Source organism: Pseudorca crassidens, chromosome 5 (genome assembly GCF_039906515.1).
Source record: "Pseudorca crassidens isolate mPseCra1 chromosome 5, mPseCra1.hap1, whole genome shotgun sequence".
NCBI lineage: Eukaryota > Metazoa > Chordata > Mammalia > Artiodactyla > Delphinidae > Pseudorca > Pseudorca crassidens.
The window spans coordinates 81172914-81193605 of NC_090300.1; the positions used below are offsets into that span (position 1 = coordinate 81172914).

Below are 20692 nucleotides of genomic sequence, written 5' to 3' on the forward strand. Positions count from 1 at the left end.
TGAGGTAATAGATGGAGACAGAGATGTGAAAATGCTTCCAAGAAATAAAGGGAACCATGCAAACATGGTTCTGCCATGGTGTTTTATCTCCTGGGCCCCCGGAACAGAAGATTGAGAGTTTCAACCTTCAGAATCAAACAGTTTGTTGTGGGTTTTGGGGTATTTTTTTTTTTTTTTTTTAGTACAAAATTTATCTTCCTTTCCCATTCTGAAAATACACATTTTCAACCTCACTGCTTTGGATAACTAATCCTTTAACCCCGTGCCCCTGTGGTAACGATGTCAATAAACAGCCACTGTGCTGGCAGCTGGGCAAAGGGCAGAGGCTCCGGCCAGAACGCGGGGGAGCTGCTGCCGGGGGCCGACCCCAGCCCTTCTGCTTGGCAGCTGCAGGAGCCTGGACGAGCTACTCCATCACTCTGCTTAGTTACCTCATTCAGGAAATAAGGGTCATAATAATATCTTCCTTATGGGGCTGTCCTGAGGATTCCATGAGACATAAGGTGCTTAGAACAGGGTCAGCCACAAAGTGGAGCTCCCAAAATGCTCCCGAATGCTGTTCTTATTCTAAGCACTGTGCACAAATAAACACACACTGGCGGTGACAAGTGCCAGGCCGGTGACAGGCAGAGCCCAGAGCAGGTGAGTGCTCCGGCGTGGGCTTCAGGAGAGCTCCGGCCACGGAGAAGGTGTTGGGGAGACAGACTCCCCATCCAACACACCAGTCAGGGTCCAAGCGTCACGCAAAAGTCACACACCTAGCATGGGGGGCGGGGGACTCCAGGTGCACGGGCGGTTTGGGTTATAAGGATCTAACCACATTATAAACAGGACCACAGGTTGCTACGAAGCAGCTCCGCGGGGCTGCACGGTGAACGGCAAAGCAGTCTGCAAATCTAAGGCACGAGGACACTTCTTAGCTTCACGGCACATAATACAAAGTGTTGTGTTTGAAATGAGCGTCTGACTGACAACTCTATTTTCAGAGAGACGTGCAGCGGAACCTCTCTCAAACCTGCCGTCCTGGGTGAGAAATACTTCTAGCCATCAGGTAGACTAAGGGGAAAAAACCTATCTGAAATGCAGTCGTCACGGCCAGTCACATGAAATCCTCCCGACTCGCACATTCTGCACGCACAGATCCCCACCCTCACCTAGATGCAGCCCACAGACAGTTGCGTGGGCAGCACAAAATGGTCCTTTCTTTCCTCATTCTCTTCCCAACCACCAGACGGAGCCCTGTGCCCAGGGACACCCTGGGGCCTGGCAGATGCCCCTCCCCCTCTGGGTACCCTCCCCCGCCCCACCAAGGCATACGCCAACTTACTTCTTCAGCCACTCCACAATGTCCTCAGCTGTGGACCCATAGCTGTCGTACTGGAACAGAAACCGTCCTTTCCTGTGAAACATGAGGAGACACTGTGGGCTCAGCCAGGGAGGCAAACGCCATCATGGAGGGGAGCGGGCGTCAGCAGAGAAGCAGGGGACTTACTCGAAATAGCAGATGGTGGGGTAGCCGCGCACACTGTACTCCTCCTTGATGTTTTCAAATTCCGAGGAGTAGACATTCATCCCGGCCAGCACCTGGGAGCAAAGGGAGAACAGACCTGTCCACTCTCCGCCCACAGACGCCCTCACCTTGTCCATGCCTGCCCAGCTGTCCCACCAGAAACAGACGATGGGGACGAAGCCTCACAGTCTGACGCACAGCCCAGGGCAGCGGGGGATCAAGGATAGCCAAGCCAGCTCGGAACGATGCCCGAGTGCTCTGGAAGAAGCAGTCATCTGGGCCCAAGGACTGCCCCCCATACAGGCATTCCCTCCTGCCTGCCCTGTGGGAAAAACCATCCCAGAGCAAAACAAAGTTCTGAGGGTTGAAGAAGAAACCTGGCCTTGTTACCAAGGTCAACCAGGTCCTAGAGTGGGTTCACTGCCACCCAAGTACCTATTATGCCTTTTCTCTGCCCATGTCAACTAAGGTTGTACTCTTCTCCCAAGTTATGGAACCACCACTGAGCCACTCTGCCACTCTAAGGCACCCTTGGACACCTTCCTGGATACCTCAGTCTGTCCGCCCTGGCTTCATGTGCAACATTCTCAGATCTCACAGTTAATGTGGCCAAGGAGGTTGCATGGTTCTCATGACCATCCACCTGCCTAACTCTCCTCCCTCCAAACCCTGTTAGGCCTCCTGTGGGTGACCATCACCTACAGCATCATTTGAGCATCATCTCTGAAGTCTGAACATGTTCTGGTGGCAGGGGTCCACATATCCAACACCCCTGAATGGGAAAGGAAAACTGTAGTAGCTTGTATTACTGATGACAAGCCTATGTACTGAGAACAACCCAGAATGAGTCCCCTAGAACTCCTTTCCTGAAGCAGGAACTTTTTTCTATATGGCAGGATCAGGTGCCCGGAAAAAGGACTTTGAATCTGTTCTCATGAGAGAACACAGTGTGGCCAGATGTAAGAGGGCTGTTCCACAACGCCGGGTGGCATAGAGGGGCAGGCAGAGGAAGTTCAAAAAAGTCAGCAGCAGTTACAGAAGCAGAAAGAAGAAACCAGGAAGCGGAATTTTGCTGAATAATATGTAAGGAGGCATAGGGAGAGAAAACGGGAAAGAGCAGTCTCAGTGGACAATGAACTTGATTCAGAGGACTCTTTCCACTTGGCAGTCACGTGACCTTGGACAAGTCACTCACCCTCCCCGAGGTTCCCTGTTTGGAAGATGTGGGTGAGCCCTATCACAGGGCTCTTGAGAGAACTGAATGGGATGACCCAAGTCAGAGGTTTTAGCACAAAACGGGTGCTCAAGTTCTTTATTTCCTACCAAATCCTGGGTAATGGTAGCTGCCTGTGCCTCTGGCAGCTCCATCCCTACAGGCATCTAAACGTATCTTATGAACCATTTTAAGTACCTAGCACAGTGCCTGGCATACAGCAGACACACAATAAATGCTTGCTAAATCTGTTTTTTTTTTCCTCCCACCCCCTTGTGGAATGCTACAAGGAATACAGGGAAAATAAGCCTGAGACAGAACTTACTAGAAGCCCTGGAACACTCTAAGAGCCCGTCTGCTCACTTCCCCAGACTGATTCAGCAGCCTGTTCCAGTAATAATTGTCTACTTTAGAGTTCTTTTTTAATGTCTAATTGGTCTCCCCAGCGTCAGTGCACATTCACCACGAGGTTAATCTTCCACATCCTCCTTTTTCATTACATCACTTCCCGGTGCAAAACCTTTCAATTCCACTGAATGCAGGCTAAAGTCTAACTCCACACTCAAAGACCACATGGTCCCTGTCTCGTTTTTTAATTCTTCTTTCCTACAAAAGCCTTAATTGTGCACCTGCTAGGGTCTAGGTTTTTAATTCTCCCAGGAATGAGACAGTCTGAGATTTCTGCACAGAGAGGAAGTTGGACTGTTTGCCGTCTGGGGCCCCTTGCAGATGGGAATATACCACAGTGGCTAGGAGCCTGGGCTCAGGGCTTAGGATGCTGGGTCTAAATCCTAACTCCTCTCTCAGTAGATGTTTTCCTTGAGCAAGTCACGGTTACCTGTGTGCCTCAGCCTCCTCATCTGCAGCCCCCTCCTCTGGTTGCAGTGAAGCCTAAATGAGATGGTACAAGTATCTACAACACTCAAAACCTGTTAGCCGTCTTCACTGATACCCCTAAGAAGCTCTGCAGATGCGCTCACACTCCCAGAACCCATGCCGTATTCTCCTGGCCCTGACTTCGAGTATTCTACCCCCTTTGCCCATGTGGCCCGCTCCCCCTCTCTCGGCTACCACCGAAGACTCATCCATCTTTGAAGGCAAATCACATCCCACTCCCCTAGGTGGCCTTTCTAAACCACCTTTGCTTGTGATGAACTCTTAATTCTCTGAGTTTCTGTAGCACTTCTGACTACTTTGCGGTCATTTATTAGTGAATGAGATAACTGGTTTTTGAACGACTACTTACAAACACTTTTTGGAGTCTGTGAATCCAAATGAGGCAAAACTGGTCTCAACCTAAGGAGAAGTTAGGGTCACCGTGCCTGACACCGAGCCATGTGCGCCTGGGGCCAGTCGGCTGACATAACATGATCTTCCTCGTGTCCAGCCCATGCTGTGACAGGAACCATCAAGGAAACTCCACAAAGCAGGAGCGTGTGAGCTAGTGGTCAAGGAGGGTAAGATTTCCACAGACATTCCAGGAAGAGAAAACGGAGACAAGACAAAACAAGACGTGGCTCACGAACCGAGACCATGCTGGTTTAACTGTAGGACACACAGAAGGGAGTAGGGGGAGAAGGCTGGGCGAGTTCACCGAGGTCGCTGTGGACCAGGCTTTAAGGTCTAAGAAACCAGGACTTTATTCAGGAGGTGCCGGAGAGCTATCAGGGGTTGTAAGGGGAAAGTCACAGGTCGGGGAGACAAGTCAGCAGTCTCTGGTAACCACCCTGTATGGTCTAACCAGGGTCTGACCCAGGCTGGTGGGCAGGGAGAGGATGGAGGACGTGAGGGGGACAGATGGATGACAATGGCCCGGCAAAAAGGCACACTGCAGAGGAGCCTGCGGTGCTCAGGAGGAGTCGGGAAGGAAAGCTGGCCACTGCCCGATGGAACGACACTGAATTTCATTTTAGACATCCTGCATCTGGGATGCAGGGAGAAGAATGCAGCCCAAGACGGGAAGCAAGCAGTCTGCCATGTGGTACTGGAGCTTAGAGACTCAGGCTCCACAGAGCTACATTGTGTTGAGCTATAGATGTAGATAAAAATCACTGAGGGACAGTCCATAGGAGACAAGGAGAGTACAGGGCCAGGCCCTTGTTCCAATGTGTTAATAATAAAGGAAGGAGGGTGCAAAGCAGACCCTTGGCAGCACCCCGTTCAGTGAGTGGAAGGAACAGTAAGCACAGGGCAGTGGGAGCCGCGTGGAGGTGTCAGTCACCTGTACCTGTGAAGCGTCTGCAGGCTATAGAGCTGTCTCCACGCACCAGCCCATTCGCGCACCCAACAGCCCAGGGAGATGGGCAGGGTTGGTGTTATCATCCCCATTTTAAGGATGGGGGAAGTGAAGGCTCCAAAGCAACTTGCCCAAGATCTCCCAGTGGTTAGCAACAGCCAGCACCACAGTCTGATCTGCACACATCTGTCACCAAGACCGACACATTTCACTGTTTACACCCAGATGGCCCATCATGGCCAAGGTTAACAAAAGACTCAGTGTGAACATCAATAACTGGCAAGGCTGGGAAGAGGAGACAGACGAGGATGGGCTCTGCTCTGAGACGAGGAGCGGCTGCTGATGACGATGTCCATTAGTAGGAGTAGGTGGGACAGGTGCCGATGACTCACCAGACGTCAGCGACAGCAAAAAACAAGAGGCAGATCTGAGTCTGGAAAATGGCAAAGGCTGTGCATCCCTGACCCAGCCTCGCTCCCAACTTAATGACATCATTAGGTTGGACACCTCCCAAGAAATCTGTAGAGGAGGAAGGTTTCTAACCCCTGCCACAGACACGGCCAGCCAAAAAGGGCCCAAAGATGACAGAGGTGAAGAGGAAACAGGAGGTGCTGACCCAGCTGGATTTCAGCAGTGCGGTGAGGAGCAAGCTTTTGATTTCAGGGGACCAGCAGCCCATCTCTGCCCCGTGCGCAAGGACAAAAAGGAATCCACACCTCTGGCTGCCCCGTTCCTGGGGAGCTGTGGCCGCCCCATGAGCCCTGGCCTCTAGAGGCCTCCTGAAGTAGGTGATGGCCCCGGTGGCTCAGACCCTTCCTCCTTTATGGAGCTGGGAAAGGGTGAGAACTTTTCAAAAGGTGCTTTCCTAAGAAACTAAGGGGAAAGCAGAACAAAACAAACCCCAAGCAAGAAAATACAGAAGCAAAGTAATGGATGAGTTCACGTAACACAGAGGTAACTGACACCTGGCCAAAGCTGGGCTTGAATCGGCTAGCCTCATTGGGTACCTGAACAATCCCACTGACTTTCCCATAACGTTGTCTAGGGAACTTGGAGGGTCACCTTTTTCTATTTCTTGACCTGGGCCCAAGCAGGAGAAGCAGGTACTGGGTGGTTTTTTTTTTTCCATTTTTGGAAGCAGGTACCCTTAACAAGTAATCTTCAGGGCTAACCTTGCAAGTGAACCTATTGTGAACCCAGGGCCAGAAAAGAACCCAGGGCCCTTGTCCCACAAACATCCTTCCCACTTTGCCTCTGTCCTTAGGAACTGATGCTCTGAATTCCTTTCTAAAAGGAGAATATCGCTTTTAATGTAAATATAGAGCTTAAAATAAAATGTACCCAGTAAGCCACATGCTCATTCATTCACTCATCAGCATGTGTTGAGCACCTACTCTGAGCTTGGCCTGTGCTCTGTGCTGAAGAAACGCTCGAGAACTCACATCTCAGTGAGAAAACCTTATTATAATTAGTATCAACTGGTGGGTAAAGCGATCCGGAACAGAAGCAAAGATGAGCAGACACGACCATGCAAGGCAGGGACAGGCTCTGGGGGAGCACAGGAGGGGCCTGGAGGAATGCTGAGTTCAGCAGGGAGAGGCAGCATTGGCTGAGAATCTTCCAGAAAGTGCACGAGACTGGCACCAAGACCTCACCTGCTTTGACGGAGCTGGCCAGCTTATCTGTCATCTGAATGGGGCTGGAGTTCTTTACCCTCCACTGCACTACAGAGTTCGGAGGCTGAGCTGAACGGTTGTCTAAGTGTATACAGGTGCAGCAGAAAGAACTCTGTGGGTAATTAAGTCTCTTCTCCAGGCGAAATAATCTTAAAATATGGTATCTATTGAGGCCCCAAAATGTGAAGTGAAACTTCCCCAGAGTGATATATGTGTGCCCCAGGGCCAGATGTCTCCAGGCAAGTTGCTAAAAGTTTATTAGTGAGAAACAAGCAGGACACTGGTGTCTTTCCAGAAATGAGGTCAAAAGAGAAAGCACCTGGTTCTTTGCAACCCAGTCCTGGGGCCAGCTAGCAGGGCTGTCACCGTGCTCAGGGGCTGCCCTTTAAACCTTTTTTAATTGACTCTGAACTAATCAGCAACTTAGTTTGGTCCATAAAGATCACGGTGCAGTTTTAAGATCTCAGGACTCCCTTGGTGGGGCTCTGGCCCACCCCACTGAGATGGCACCTGATGACTTTTCACGAACGGAATATGGATTTCGCCATGCTCTCAGAGGAGCTAGCAGTTATTTTTCTGTTGCCACCAAGAAGAAAAAAAAAGAACAAACACCCAAAACTAACGAAACAAAAACCCCCAAACCTCTGTGGCTCGGGGTAAGTGCAAAAATGGACAGACCTATGGCACAGAAGAGACAAGCCTGGCAAGGCGAAGGACACACAGACACGACCAGGCCCGTCAGCGACTGAGGCTCAGCCCTGGGTGAGGTCTGACTGCCCCGGCCTCCCCTCCTCCCTCACTGACCATCCTGGTTGCTCCTACTTCTCTGAAGGCCCGTTTCCTCAGTGGCTCCCCTTCCCCTCCTGTCTGCTAAAGGTGGGCATCCCTGAGACAACCCTGTCTCCCGCCTGCTCCCCGGCACACTCTCCTTCCGAGAACCCGTGGGCCCAGGTTTCCAGCTCCCCACCGCCTCTCCCCGCTGTGGTTCCAACGTTCTTCCTGCCTCACAGGAACCACAGAGCCCTGCAAGCCCGGGCAGGAGGCTGCCTCATGGACCCTCTTGTGCTTTGGGCCCACCTTGGTGTCACCGTGCCCCCCTTTCTTTGCCACTGGGCTCCCCGGGCACCGAGGGAGCCTCGGCCTGCTTTGGAGCCCAGCACCCCTCATTCTAGGCCCCTGACAGTCTGCTGTTGGCCCCTGGCCTCTCGGCGACATCGAACGTGCCTTGCTGGTTTCCTGGTTATTTCATTACTGGTCTTTGACAGGCGCCAAATTCTCCTGGTCCCAGCAATTCTGGCCAGTTCTCAGCATCCACTGAGGACAGGTCTCTGAACCACATGCCTGGGGCAGCAGGGGCAGCAGTAATAGAATAAGTCCTTCCCGTGATTCAAAACCTGCCCTCTCCCCTCTTCCTGCACCCGTCCTCCGCCATCTCCCAGGGAGAGAGGGAGAAGTAGGGAGCTGGCAGGCAGCCCCGCCTGGCCCATGGCGCCTCACTTACGAACAGGCCCCGCAGCTGGGTCGCAGCCTTCTGGAAATGCGGCATTATCCTCTTGCACACGCTGCACCCTAGTCACCGGCAGGAGAAAAACCAAACGGTTACAACTGGCCCCATGCTCCGCCCTCTCTCCCCTCAGGCCAACCTCCACCAACAAGCATTTATCCCACCTCCAGAAGCCAGGACTGCCCCAGGCTCTGGGAGCACATGGGGACAGAGGCAGAGGCGCCAGACCCCCAAGAGCTGACAAACCCCAGCCCAGCAGTCACTCAATAAACGCGGGACTGACAAGCAAACGTGACGCAGCTGGGGGAGGGCAAAGCACTGAATAATTTAGAGCTGAGGATGAGTTCAACAGGAATTCAGGGAGCCGGAGCAGGTGCCAGGAAAGCATCCACTTTGTGCGCAACTAAAAGCCTCCCCTCGCTGCCCAGCCAGGGGCTGCAGATGAACCTGAATCAAATGCTATTAGGAGGAAAAATGTGCAACCATACATACAATGGCTTTGAGGATTTTCTGCCTCTTTTCCTTCATTAACAATGAATCACACCATGGCTAGAGGCAGCCGAGCGCTGGCCAGAATCAGACACTCAAGTTCTCATCTTCCTTCGACCTGCTGGAGGGCCCCGACAGGTCACCTCTTTGGGCTGCTGCCCCTTCCGGCAAATGAGGGGTGTTGGACCAGATGGCCTCAGGCCCCTTCCAGCACTGACACTGGGGAACTCTGTGATGTCTTTGACTCAACCCTCTCTGGTCCACCACGGTCACACTCCTCTCCTGGGTGGTGAAACCTCCAAATTTGGGGGGCTCAGGGCCAAGACAGCCAGGCCTCAAACACCCACTCCTACTTCAGAGAGACTCTGATTTAAACCCACCCCTTCCCTTCAACCAGAACAAGCCACACATGGGCACTGACACCGCAGGACACGAGCCCCAGTTTCCTCAGACAGGAGGAATTCTGACACACAAGGCTGTTACTCTTTCTGACAGCCGCTCTGCTGCAAAACAGGCTCTGACATGCTTCTGAAGGCCACAGACACCAAAGCTGCCTGGAACCCACGTCAGTCTGGATGTCATCTCGACACGGCACAGTGGGGACAGGGCCACGCAGCAGCAGACTAACAAGCTCTAACCCACATTTAGCTAATGCCTTGGCAGGCTGTGGGCAGAGTAACGCAGGTAGAGAGCTGCTCTCAGCCACTGGGCCAGATACAGACACTGGAGAACAGTGAGCAGGTCAAAACTCCCCGGAGACCACCTGAACCTCCCCAGCACCAAGTCTACTAGACAAGATGCATTGCAGGATATTTTGACATAGAACTCTCAAAATGCCCACAGCCCCCTCCTTGACGTTCCTGCCTGGCAAACAGATGGACACAGACACACACATCAGCGCATTACGCCTGGGCTTAAGTACATGCTGTTAGTTCAGGCTCAGACTCAAGGAGACACAGGAGCTGCTGTGAGGTCAGCCTGCAGCGCAATCCCATAGCATCTGCCCTCAGAAGACAAGAAGCACCTCTCCCCAGCAGCTGCCACCACAGCATGGTCCCCACAGGCACTGGAAGGGAGGAATATGACACTTGTCAGGGGGCCTTGTTCCCTCTGTGGGGATTCGGAGAGAAGAATGGAAACAGAGACAGCAATGCCAACTCCCTGGGGTGCCCAAGCTCCACCAGGTGGATGCCACGTGGTAGGGATGGGATGCCGCACGGCAGCAGCAGAGGAGGGAGCTCAGCTCTGGGGAGAATGAGACCCAGGTGTGCATCACCCCTTGACCACTGCTGCCTGTGTGACCCCGGCCTAGCAACGTAAGCGGTCTGAGCCTCAGCCTCCCCATCTGTAAGGTGGAGACAACACCTGCCCTGCAGGCTGAGGGCAGAGCCAACACCTGGGAGGGCGGGCAGAACTAGGCACCAGCAGGGGGGCCTCTACCAGCACAAGGCCTGAGAACCTGCCTCCCCATCCACGGTGGGGTGACACTTCCACCGGGAATGGGGATGTCACTCCACTCCCCAGGAGAGAGGATGAAGGGGGCACACATCAAGCCCTTCACCCCCCCCCCTTTAGTCAGTGACTTGATGAGATGGGGGAAGTTGGACACCCACTGGGTCACACTCAGGAGTTTACTGCCTATCCTCACAGGTGTGGCCTCTCTCCCCCAGCTCTGCCGGTCTACAGCCTGCAACGACAGTATCCCCCGTGACTCCTAAACAAGTGTCAGTCAGCCAGCTGTCCCCATGGGTGGAGTACCGGGTGAAGAAGTTATTGAGGGGAAGAAGAGATGGAAGAGTAACAGGAAGCTCTGGGCCAAGCCAGTTGCCACTTGAGCTTTACCAAAAATAGAGCTCGTACTGTGATCCCTATTTCAGTTTATCTTTCAACTGATTCATTCGGGAGGAAGGGGAAGAGAGAAGACTAATTATCACTCTCAAACCCCAAAACTTAGAGCACCAGCCCTTTTATTTTCTCATTAATTCAGTCAACGAACATTCACTGAATAATCAGTAGGTCCTTGGGACCCAGATTTGTCACAACTGAAGGCTTCCACTGCCTTTAGGCTCCTTCATCCCAATCTTTGATCCGTTAGGATCAAAGAATCCTAAAAGACTTCCCAGTTAGGGAACTGGTGTTTCCCAGGAATAAGCTGAATTATGAGGCCATGACTGCTTGGTTGGACTAGTATAATAAAAGCACAAGCTCGTTTCATTAAAAACAACAGCAACAACACAATCTGGGGATACCTGGGACCCAGGAGGCCAACCAATCTGATCCCACACAAGTGTAAACTTAACAGCCCCGAGTTTTCTCCCTCCCTCTCCACTATTCATTGTTCTATGACACCTACCAGGATCCTAGCTTCTTCTGCCTCAGCTTCCTATTCTACAAAGATAATAAGCCTGCTCGCAGCTCTGCCTGCTGTGATGAGGAGGACGGTCGCCCTTCCTGACAGCCTGGAGAGTCGGGGTGAGGCAGGGGGACTGGCAGACACACTTCGGTGCACATTGCTAGTGAACCTCTCCCCGAGATTACCTACTGTCGTTACGCTGAAACCTGCACGGTTATACCATGACCCTGCCTTGTGACACGTACTGTATACTGACATCACTGTTTTAGTCTCATTTAACCAATGTGTTGAGACCTGAAGAGTTCTAAGATAAACGAAGGGAGGCCCGTCCTCAAGGGACTACGCAGGCAGGATCATTCCTGAAGCAATTCACAGCTGGGCAGGTAGTAAGATCCCTCCAAGGAGAAACAAAAAGGGGTGAAATCAACAAGTGAATATTAATAGAGAGACTGACCCGGGGTTAAAGAGCAGACCGCCTGGGCAGCGCCGGCTCTAATAGGAAGTGGGACTCCAGGGCCTCTTTCCATAGGCAGGCACACCCCTGGGGCAGGGAGGGGTGGGGGGAGGCTGGGTGGGGGGCACCCAGCAATCAACATGGGCTGGGGAGAGGCTGTTGTCATAGTGAACAAGCCACAGGCCCAAGTCAGGCAGAACCCACAGAAGGGCATCCAGCCTGGGGAGGCATGGTCAGCAGGGTGGAGATGGGAGGAACCTGTGCTGGGAGAACTTCTCAGGAAGGGGGATTGGAGGCAGGCTTTTAAGAGGAAACAGAACCCTGTGCCACAGCCTGTGATACCCACTCGAGCCACAGACATGCCTGGGCACACCCACCTCCCATCACATACAACCCCCACCTCGCTCCGGCCTTTAGTCCTTTGGCTTCCTGAAGGCGCACGTAGCTCACAGAGATCGAGCTCCAAGGCCACACACAGGCTCTAATCCGAGGTTTTTCAGTCTGTGGGGGGGACCAGTTAGACTTCAGAGGTGGCCCAGATGGGGGAATATCTGTGGCTTTGAGGACATACTGTCAACTACTCTACTCCACAGTTGTAGCTTGAAAGCGGCCACAGACAACATGCAAATGAACAGAGGTGGCTGTGTTCCGACAAAAATTAATTTACAAAAAAGGCAGCCGGCCCACAGGCCATGATTCACTGACCAGCCGGCCCACAGGCCATGATTCACTGACCGTTTATTAGAGGGTTACGAAGTAGTAGGAAAAACCAATTAATGTTTAAATAAAACAATGAAAAAGAAAATATCAACGTGCTCTATATCTGGTGGAGTGGATGGCAAGTAGTAAGGGTAAGTATGGTTTAGTTTAGTGAAACTTTTCAGCTTACTTATATACTGGGCTGCCATGTAAAATATGTTTAATACTACAAATACAGTCAAAAAGTTTGAAAGCCCCTGCACTGATCCAACCCCTTCCTTCCCTTACAGAAATGGGAACTGAGGCACAGAGTAGTGAAGGACTTGACCAAGGTCACCCAGCCTGCTGGGTGGCACAGCTGGAATCAGAACCCACGTCTCCTGGTCGTCATCTCAATGATCCTACTGCTGTTCCCACGACCTCTTGCCTCATATAGAGACTGAGCCCCAAGAGTGGGCCCCCTTCTCCCTGGTCCTGATCCCTCGGCCCTCCCAGGTGGCTCTGCGGGAACCAGAGCTGGACATGCAGCCGCCCCGAGGCCGGCCAGGCTCCGGGCGGTCAGCAGCCGCCGCCGCCAAGGAGAGCGAGCCAGGGCCGAGGTGCGGCTCCACCGGGCACACGGCTGCCAGCAAAGGGCCACAGGCCCGCAGGAGGCAGAGGGCGGGGAAGGCGGAGGGACCTGGAGCAGAGGCCCATGCTGCTGCTGGGGGAAGAGGCTAGAAGGATGCGGAAGCCAGCAAGAGAAAAACGGATGTGGACTGCAGGAGAGGCGGAGCCAGACGAAAAGACAAAGGAAAAGAGGTGCAGGCGGAGACGGTGTGAGCGCCGTGACTGGGCGTTCTAAGTGGAGGCCCGGGGCTAGTTCCCAGTCCCCCTTGCGCCCCCAGCGGCCCCACCCAGAGTCTGAATGTCTGACTTGAACCCAAAGGAGAAAGTCACTCACAGGAAGCATAAAACATCATCAAGATCGGCTTCTCTTCCTTCTTCAGGAGCCGTCGGAAGTCCTGAGGCACAGAGAACACTGCAGGTTACAGACAACGCAGGAATGGAGACGACATTCCCGGGGGAACCACAGTGGCGGGAGGAGTGCGGCGGGGGTTTGGAAATCCCATGGTCTGACTTGGGGGCTGGGGGTGCAGTGCAGAGTCCTGGCATGTCAGGGGCTGAAAGACCCTCAGAGACCATCTATTCTAGCCACCTCACATGTTACAGATGGGGAAACTGAGCGCCCGAGGGGACAGATGGCTTTCCAAAGGCCACCTGGTGGGATGAAGTAGTCGGTACCAGGTTACCAGCGTTACTTTCAGCTCCCACTGAACAATGAATACGGCAAGGAGCTAACTGGGTCCCATGAGGCTGTCTCTTCTTATGCGATCTATGAAGTGGCTCTGTTGTGGTGGTGCTTGTTGTATTCACGGAGGCCCAACTTGGCCAGGTGCAGATCTGCTCATCACATAACACGGGGTTAACCCACCGCTATGAATCTTCCCCAGCCCAGCCCTACAGCCACCATCCAGGGCCCGAGGAGACCATGGTGCTCACAGGAGCGTAAGGATGAGATGCACCCCCATTCCCAGGAGGCTACAAGCTAAATGGATCATTTGTGTTTGTACCCTTAGAACAGCGCCTGGCTCGTTATCAGACAATAATATAATCATTTGTTAAATGAATATAATAAATGTAAAAAGACAAGTGGTCACAACAGTGCTAAAGGAGATACTTCAGTGTAAAGCAGGGCAGGAGACTTTTCTCCCAACCAGAGTCAATGATGTTTGGGAAAAAGCAAATCTGTCAAGGACTGCGGAGTAGCACCATGACAGAGCATATTTTGATTCAAATAAGCTCCTCTAACCAGTTTCCATGGAAGAAAATTAGAGGTTTTTCTCTCTTGAATAATAAGGGAAATAAGAGGAAATTTCAAAATGCAGCTTTCTGGCAGCAACAAGGCATTAGGTAAATAGATGATGGTACATCCCGCACAATGGAATACGACTGCATTATTAAAAATGATGAAGAGGAATATTTAATATCACAATAAGATATGCATGTTACATTAAGTAAGGGTGAAAAGCAAGTTACAAAACAGCATGTACAATGTGATGACACTTTTGTGAGTAACAGTATTTATGTGTGCATTAAGCAGAAAGCCTGGAAGGCTACAGAAAATACTGGCAGTGGGTATCTCTCAGTGGGGAGGGATGGGATGATTTCTTTTCTTTTCTTCTATGCTTAAGCTGAATTTTCTAAATTTTCAACAATAAACATATAGTACTTATAATTTTTCAGTTAGATAAAAAAGATTACAAATATTTTGTGGGAATTTATAACACTGCATGACAAATTCTGAAAATGTTTACTCTTATTTTCATAACTAGCGGGTTAAGGCACTCATTTTAAGACAGAATTAGTAACGAAGATCTTTGACCCTGACTAGGGGTGGAGGATGCTTTGAAAATGATCTTCTGGAATCCCTGGAGCTAAAACCAGTACAAGATCTGAGAAGAAAAGGTTTTTCTGAGCCTGTAGCAATTTGGTTTCACACCCTGAACAGTAACAATATCACATTACATTCATAGATGCTTAATTACCTTCAGATTAAGTGTGGAACTCTAAGCTTACAAACAGAAATTGGCAATTCAAACGTGAATTTGGAACTTGTTATTTTACGGGGTTTCTATTAGCAGAAAAGCAGCAGCACACAGTATAACAAGAGGATTGCCTACAGGTGTAGAAAAAATATTTCTGCTTAATATTTCTAGTTACAGAAGAGCAATTTCAGGAGTTTCAGGACATGAACATTTTGGGGGAGCGAGGCGGCAGGCAACCACTTTCCAGAGAGGCTGAAAGCACGTATTACCACAAAATCTACCCGGGAGAAACCATCAGTTCAGGCTGTTTGTCTTTTCTTGGCGACAGGCACAGGTGCCGCCACCTCCTGACACCTGCCCCTCCTCCTTTCCCCCAACATGCCTATTGTAAAGGCTTCATCTTCAAGCTGAGGACACTGGCACTTTCTACCCCAGAAACGTTGATGCCCACCCCCTAAATCGAATCACCCCTCAGCTGAAAGGCCCACTTGGTTAGCCCACGATGATCACACATGATCTCTCCTGCAGAAAGTATAAATGGCATCATTTTCTTCTGAGCTAACAAGCATCAAGAGTCAATAATTTCAAATGAAAAGGGGAGGCAGAGGCAGATAAAAAGCACATTTTATGTTATCAAGAGAAAAACGAACATTCTCCTTCCATCTACGAAAAAGCACTGCTTGTCTCACAGGCCATCTGAAATGTGACAAAGAAGTTCCTGCCCATCCTAATGTAAAGGCACAGACAAGCGACTAAGGCACACGTGTGTGCGTGACACAAACACAGGTACACATGGATAAAGAGGCACGTGCGGGTCAGGCGGGGCAGGCTTTGAGAGGAGGAGGATCAGGGCTGTATGGAGACCGTACATCAGAACCACCCTTCTGACCCCAGCCCCCCACACCAGCCAAATCCAGAAACTGAAGTAAATAACTTGTTCAAAGTTAACACAGTGACCCAGAATTGTGAAGACCTGACCCAAGGCTCTGGCAATCCAACCCAAACCTCACAGATTATTCTTAAAACAAAAAACCAAAACCCACTTTAAAATAAAACCCGAAAAACACAAAGGCAGTTCCAACAACTGAATAACCTAATGAGGAGAAAACATTTAAACAATATCCCTATAAGGAAAATCTAAACACGCTAAAATACATTATATAAGGCAGCAAAGGACAGGGGAAGGGCTCAGGCAGTCAGCCTGTAACCTCCTGTTCGTTCCGTCAGAGCGGGGAAGGGGAACCAAATGTTAGGGCCCTGGCCCAGCTCCCTTGGAGGCCCCCAAATACTCCCACTTCTCAGTTCCTTGGGCATCTCTCCTGGGAGACCCTGGTTAGGGGGGAAGCTTCCAGAGCCCATCAGAACTGATACGGAAAAATTACCTTTTCATTATCAACGTGGACAACATCTTTGGCTCCAGGATCTTCTTCCCACAGTGGGGGCCCTTTTGGATCCTTCAGAAATGCCACTACGGACTGACGAAAAGAGAGAAGGGAAAACTCGTTTTAGCCAGGAAAAGAGGGAGGTGGGGGAATCGGGAACCTGCCCTGTTCCCTACCTGGAGACCCAAGTGCCTGGAACGGGATGCATTGTGCCCTATGGGGGAGTGCCACACTATCACCCACTGACAGCTTACTAAGGGCCCTAAAAATGCACCCCATCAGGATTTTTCAGCCACATGACACCTAACTCTGGTCCACTGACACCTACGATGCTTCTTCATGGACAAGAGAGGAAATTTGAGACAATTAGTTGGCTGATTCAAAACAGAGGCACGTGCTTCTAATAAATCTCACCTCCTCCAGAAAGTCTCCCTGATCAATTTGAATAGAGGTCTTCAATCCTGTGCAAAGTAAGATACTTACACATCAGGCAGCCACTAAAACTGTCAATCGCATAAGCAAGTGATCACAGCTGCTTGTAACCGGCTTGGTATTTCATGATCTAAACTGGTTTGGGAGTGTGTTAAATCCTGATCATCCTGTGAGGCTCAGGTGGGAAGCCCCCAGGACAGGGTGCTCATCGCTGTGGCCCCCTGGGTGCTGGATTTCTCTCCTTAAGGACCCCCTTCTAGACGGACCAAGACCTTCAGGATAAAGGGCTTACTTAGCCTTTGTCTTGTGGACAAGTGAGCAAATGCAAATCTCTGCTCCCCTCGGGCAGGACACACATGCAGCCGGGAACAGGGGGCACATCCCTCTGCTCCCCTCCCCACTTGCCACAGTTCACTGATCCAGGACAGAAGCTGCATTCCCTTCCCTCTCAGTCATGTGGGAAATGCTGCTCAAAGCCTGTGAGAGCCAGAAACGGGTAACAGAAACCAGCCGAGGCTCCATCCCTCCAACCCTGGAAGGGAGTTGCTGGCCATCCATGTCAGCAGATGACCCCTCAGTGTCCCCCAGGTTGATGCAAGATTCTGTTATTTCTGCCCACTCTGACCAAGCTCCAGGGAGCAGATGAGGAACTGGGTGTGCTGGGGTGGAGAAGGGAGGGAGGTCTGCAGTGAGAAAGGAAACACCCCCGTAATGAGCCTGTGCATGCAGCCCACCCACCGGTCACACATAGAGGACCTGGGAGGCTTGTTATTTCTGGAAACTCCTATTTGGAAAGAGCACTATGGGAGAGTGGGAGACAGCCAGGACTTCGCAGAATTTCATTCAGGTAGCGCTCTGTCTGTCCAAACAGAGCTGTGAAATGCCTGCTGGCAAGAAAAGTGGGCCGTTTCCACCAGGCGAAGGCAGATCGCCTTCTCTCAGTCCCTAGTGAGAGCTTCACCGTGACAATACAAGCCAAAGGGGAAGCAGCAGGGCTGTCCTGAAAGCCATACTCACAGCCACGAGCCATGTGAGAAAGACGCTTGTAAGTGCCCACCCGCCTGCTGTTCCAGAAGATCCAGTGCCGGTGCTCTCAATTTGGGGTACACAGTGGACTTTAGGAGTCTGTGAAGCCCCAGACTCACAGGAAAACACCTCCTTCAACGTATGCATGCGCACTGTTTCTAGGGAGAAGGTCCATGGCTTTCAGGAGATTCTCAGTGGGATTAGGAACCCAAAATAGGTAGGACCTACTGCTCTGGGAGGCTCCTGTCCCATCCCAGCATGAGCTAAGTTAAAGGGCTACCACCCCCACCGCTGCCTCAGCATCAAGGAAAAAACGAATGTGGATGGAAAAAGGAAAAAAAAATCACTTCTTTTAATGTAATAATTGAAACATTCATACTACCAATCTTTTGCTTTTCAGGTGATTCTTCTTTAATTGAAGTTGAATAATTCCATCCACAGGTTCTTAGTCTCCAAATCAGTCTAACCAACAAGACCTTGGGTAGAAAGGTCTGCAGGGAGGGGCACCTGGGACACTGCCGTCAGCTGTCCTATTCTGGGTGCTCTGAATCCCAGGAAGATTGCCCAACACCCTGCACCTTGGTCTGCATGGCTGGGAAACCACACCCACGGCCACAGGCCTTGGGAGAAGGTCACCCGAGGGCCCCCCGAATTTCGCCTTCCAGGCACCTCTGGTCCTCACCACTCATATACAGTAAGGATTTTGCTGGACAGTCGGCTGACAAGCAAAAGGCCGCTTATACAGGAAGGCCCCCTCTTTGAGTTCCCCGCTCTTTACACTCTCACTTATCTGGCCTCTGGACTCTAGGGACCCTGGCCTAGTCCCTGTGACCCGGCCCCCGCAGGACCGTACAGGGTGACAGCAACAACAGCCAGACCATGAGCCTGAGCCTGTGCACCCACCCTGCTGGGGGCCTCCTGCATCTTTCCGGAGTTAGAGGCTGGAGAAACCCTGAAAGGAAAACGGATCCGTGACCAAGGAGGGCTCTGCTCGTGGCTGCTCCCTGTAAGAAGCGGGAGCCATCGGGCAGTCACGGGGAGCTCCGCCATCGCCCCCCACCCTGCAGAACCCCAGGGGCTCTACTCCAGTCCTCGATGGCCCCACGCACTTCGGGGACCCTGGGACCAAGGATGCCCTCTCTCTGCCCAAGGCCCTGACCCCGTACAATGCTCAGCCCACTTCTCCAGCTTCTTGATGCTGAAATCACAGGAAGGACGGGAGCAAGCGGGTCCCACACACCTGGTCTTTGTAAGGAGGCAGACAGAGGCCAGGACTTGGCCTCCCTCACCCAGGCAAGTCCAGACCACCCGGGCTCCTCTCCTGCTACTGCAGTTCTGAGCAGCTGCTGCTCTCTGCTCCACAAGCCCAGGACAGACTCCTCAGAGGGCCAGCTAAATATAAACTGAACACAACCTCCAAACACAAAACGGAAAGCCCCCGCCCCTCTCTCCATCAGCACCTCCCCCACCCCACCCAGCGAAGTCTGATTCCTGCGGAGCACGTGTTCCCTCCAAGGACTTCAGCTGACGTCTTAACACAGAATAAGAGGGGTTAAGTAACTCTAGTTGGGAGAGTTTTCTCTAAGTGGCTAAGTGGGTGTTAAGATGATGAGTAATCAGGCTGAGCCTGTGTACGGTAAAAGCTGCAGCAACTTAAAAAAGAACAAGTGTTAGTGGATAAACAAGAAATGACCAGGGGGTGGGGGGAGAGAGGCAGAGGTAGAGGGGCACAGCTGCACAGACAGATGGACAGACAGAAAAGAATGGAAGGAAACAGATGGAAAGAGAGAGACAATGAGAGAGGAGCCCAGGGTCTAACACAGTCTAAGAAGCAGGAGAGTCAGAGAGGGTGGGTTCAGCATATGCTGGAACAGAAGAAACACATGGCCCCAGCCAGGGCAGGGGGATGCTGCCTGGACCAGAGGCAAAAGAAGACTGACTTGAGGAAGGGAATGCACATGTTGAAGGAGGAGAATCCAAGGGCAGTGCAAGGACTCAGGGCTGGGGGAGCTGCTTTGTGATTAACAGGACAGCACCTGCAGGTCAGAGGATCTCCATATTTATTTTCACTGATGCGTTTCCATCTCCTTCTGAATTGCATTTGTAGCAGGAAACGATCTCACTGACATGGGCATCTCATCTGCAATGAGCTGCATCAGCCCCAGAGGTGCTGCTTTGCCCGGGTTCTACAACACTGTGCTCACCTGGGCACAGCTGGCCCCCTCCAGCCTGTGGGTGGCCCCTGTGGACACCACTGCAGAGGTGAGGGAGGGCTCTGAAGCCACAGCGAAGGGAGACTCAGGCCTTTGCAGGGGAGGGCATGACGTCATACGTATCACTGGACAACTGCTGATAGAGTCACAAACTGTCTACAAGGTCGGTTATCCCCCCTCGTTTAACAGTTACAAAGTTTTCCAGGTATTCTGCTGATCTATGTTCTAGAGATGAGAATCCCTCAGGTCATTTGGAAGGGCATTTGTACACTCTGCCCTTCCTCCTCTGCTGAGAATGAGGGAGGGAAATTTACCTTAAATGTCACAGCTCGGTTATATTCAGTATGAAACGCACCATCCCTGTCAAATGAGGAGAAAAACGTGTTAACTTTAGGAATGGTTGTGAAGACACTTACTTACCTTTGGTTTCCCGCAGCATCTTAATAAGATTCAGTTACTGAACACAGGTCAAGTTTTTTTTTTTTTAAGAAATAATTGTAAACACAGAAAAAGAACCATTCTGAAATAAAATTAATCTCACTAAAAATCGCGGTTTGCTGAGAATACCAATGAAAGCTTTCAGCATTTACTTGGAAATTGGAAATGCCCACACGTACTTACTGGTAATGGAATAATTCGACCTTTTTGTCCTTTGCACTTAGGTCAACTTTCATCTTCTTGCACAATTTTCTACTCTCTGCGTCACTGAAAGACACAAATGTCAGGAAAAAGACACTTGTTATCTGAAGCCCTCACGAAGGTGCTAACGGAGTAAAATTTGCTGGTGGCCCAAGAGTAAGGCAGGTAGCTTGGAACTCTCAGTAGCAAGTGAGGCCCTCACTACGCATGGGCTCTCAGGGAACAGGAGGAAGTAGAGAAACCAACAGGATCTGGACTGATTTGGAAAGACAGGGGCA

General features: G+C 51.4%; 1 protein-coding gene across 1 annotated transcript in view; it reads right to left on the bottom strand.

Moving 5' to 3' along the window:
- The window catches only part of PDIA5 (protein disulfide isomerase family A member 5), a 92344-nt gene that overhangs the window by 37968 nt on the left and 33684 nt on the right, over positions 1 to 20692 (bottom strand). Inside the window, exons 4-10 of the mRNA XM_067738691.1 lie at positions 20397 to 20480; positions 20090 to 20135; positions 16105 to 16197; positions 13078 to 13138; positions 8137 to 8204; positions 1493 to 1584; positions 1328 to 1399 (exon numbers count right to left, since the gene is read on the bottom strand). Coding sequence (XP_067594792.1) covers positions 1328 to 1399; positions 1493 to 1584; positions 8137 to 8204; positions 13078 to 13138; positions 16105 to 16197; positions 20090 to 20135; positions 20397 to 20480 — 516 coding nt within the window. The remainder of the gene's footprint in view (positions 1 to 1327; positions 1400 to 1492; positions 1585 to 8136; positions 8205 to 13077; positions 13139 to 16104; positions 16198 to 20089; positions 20136 to 20396; positions 20481 to 20692) is intronic.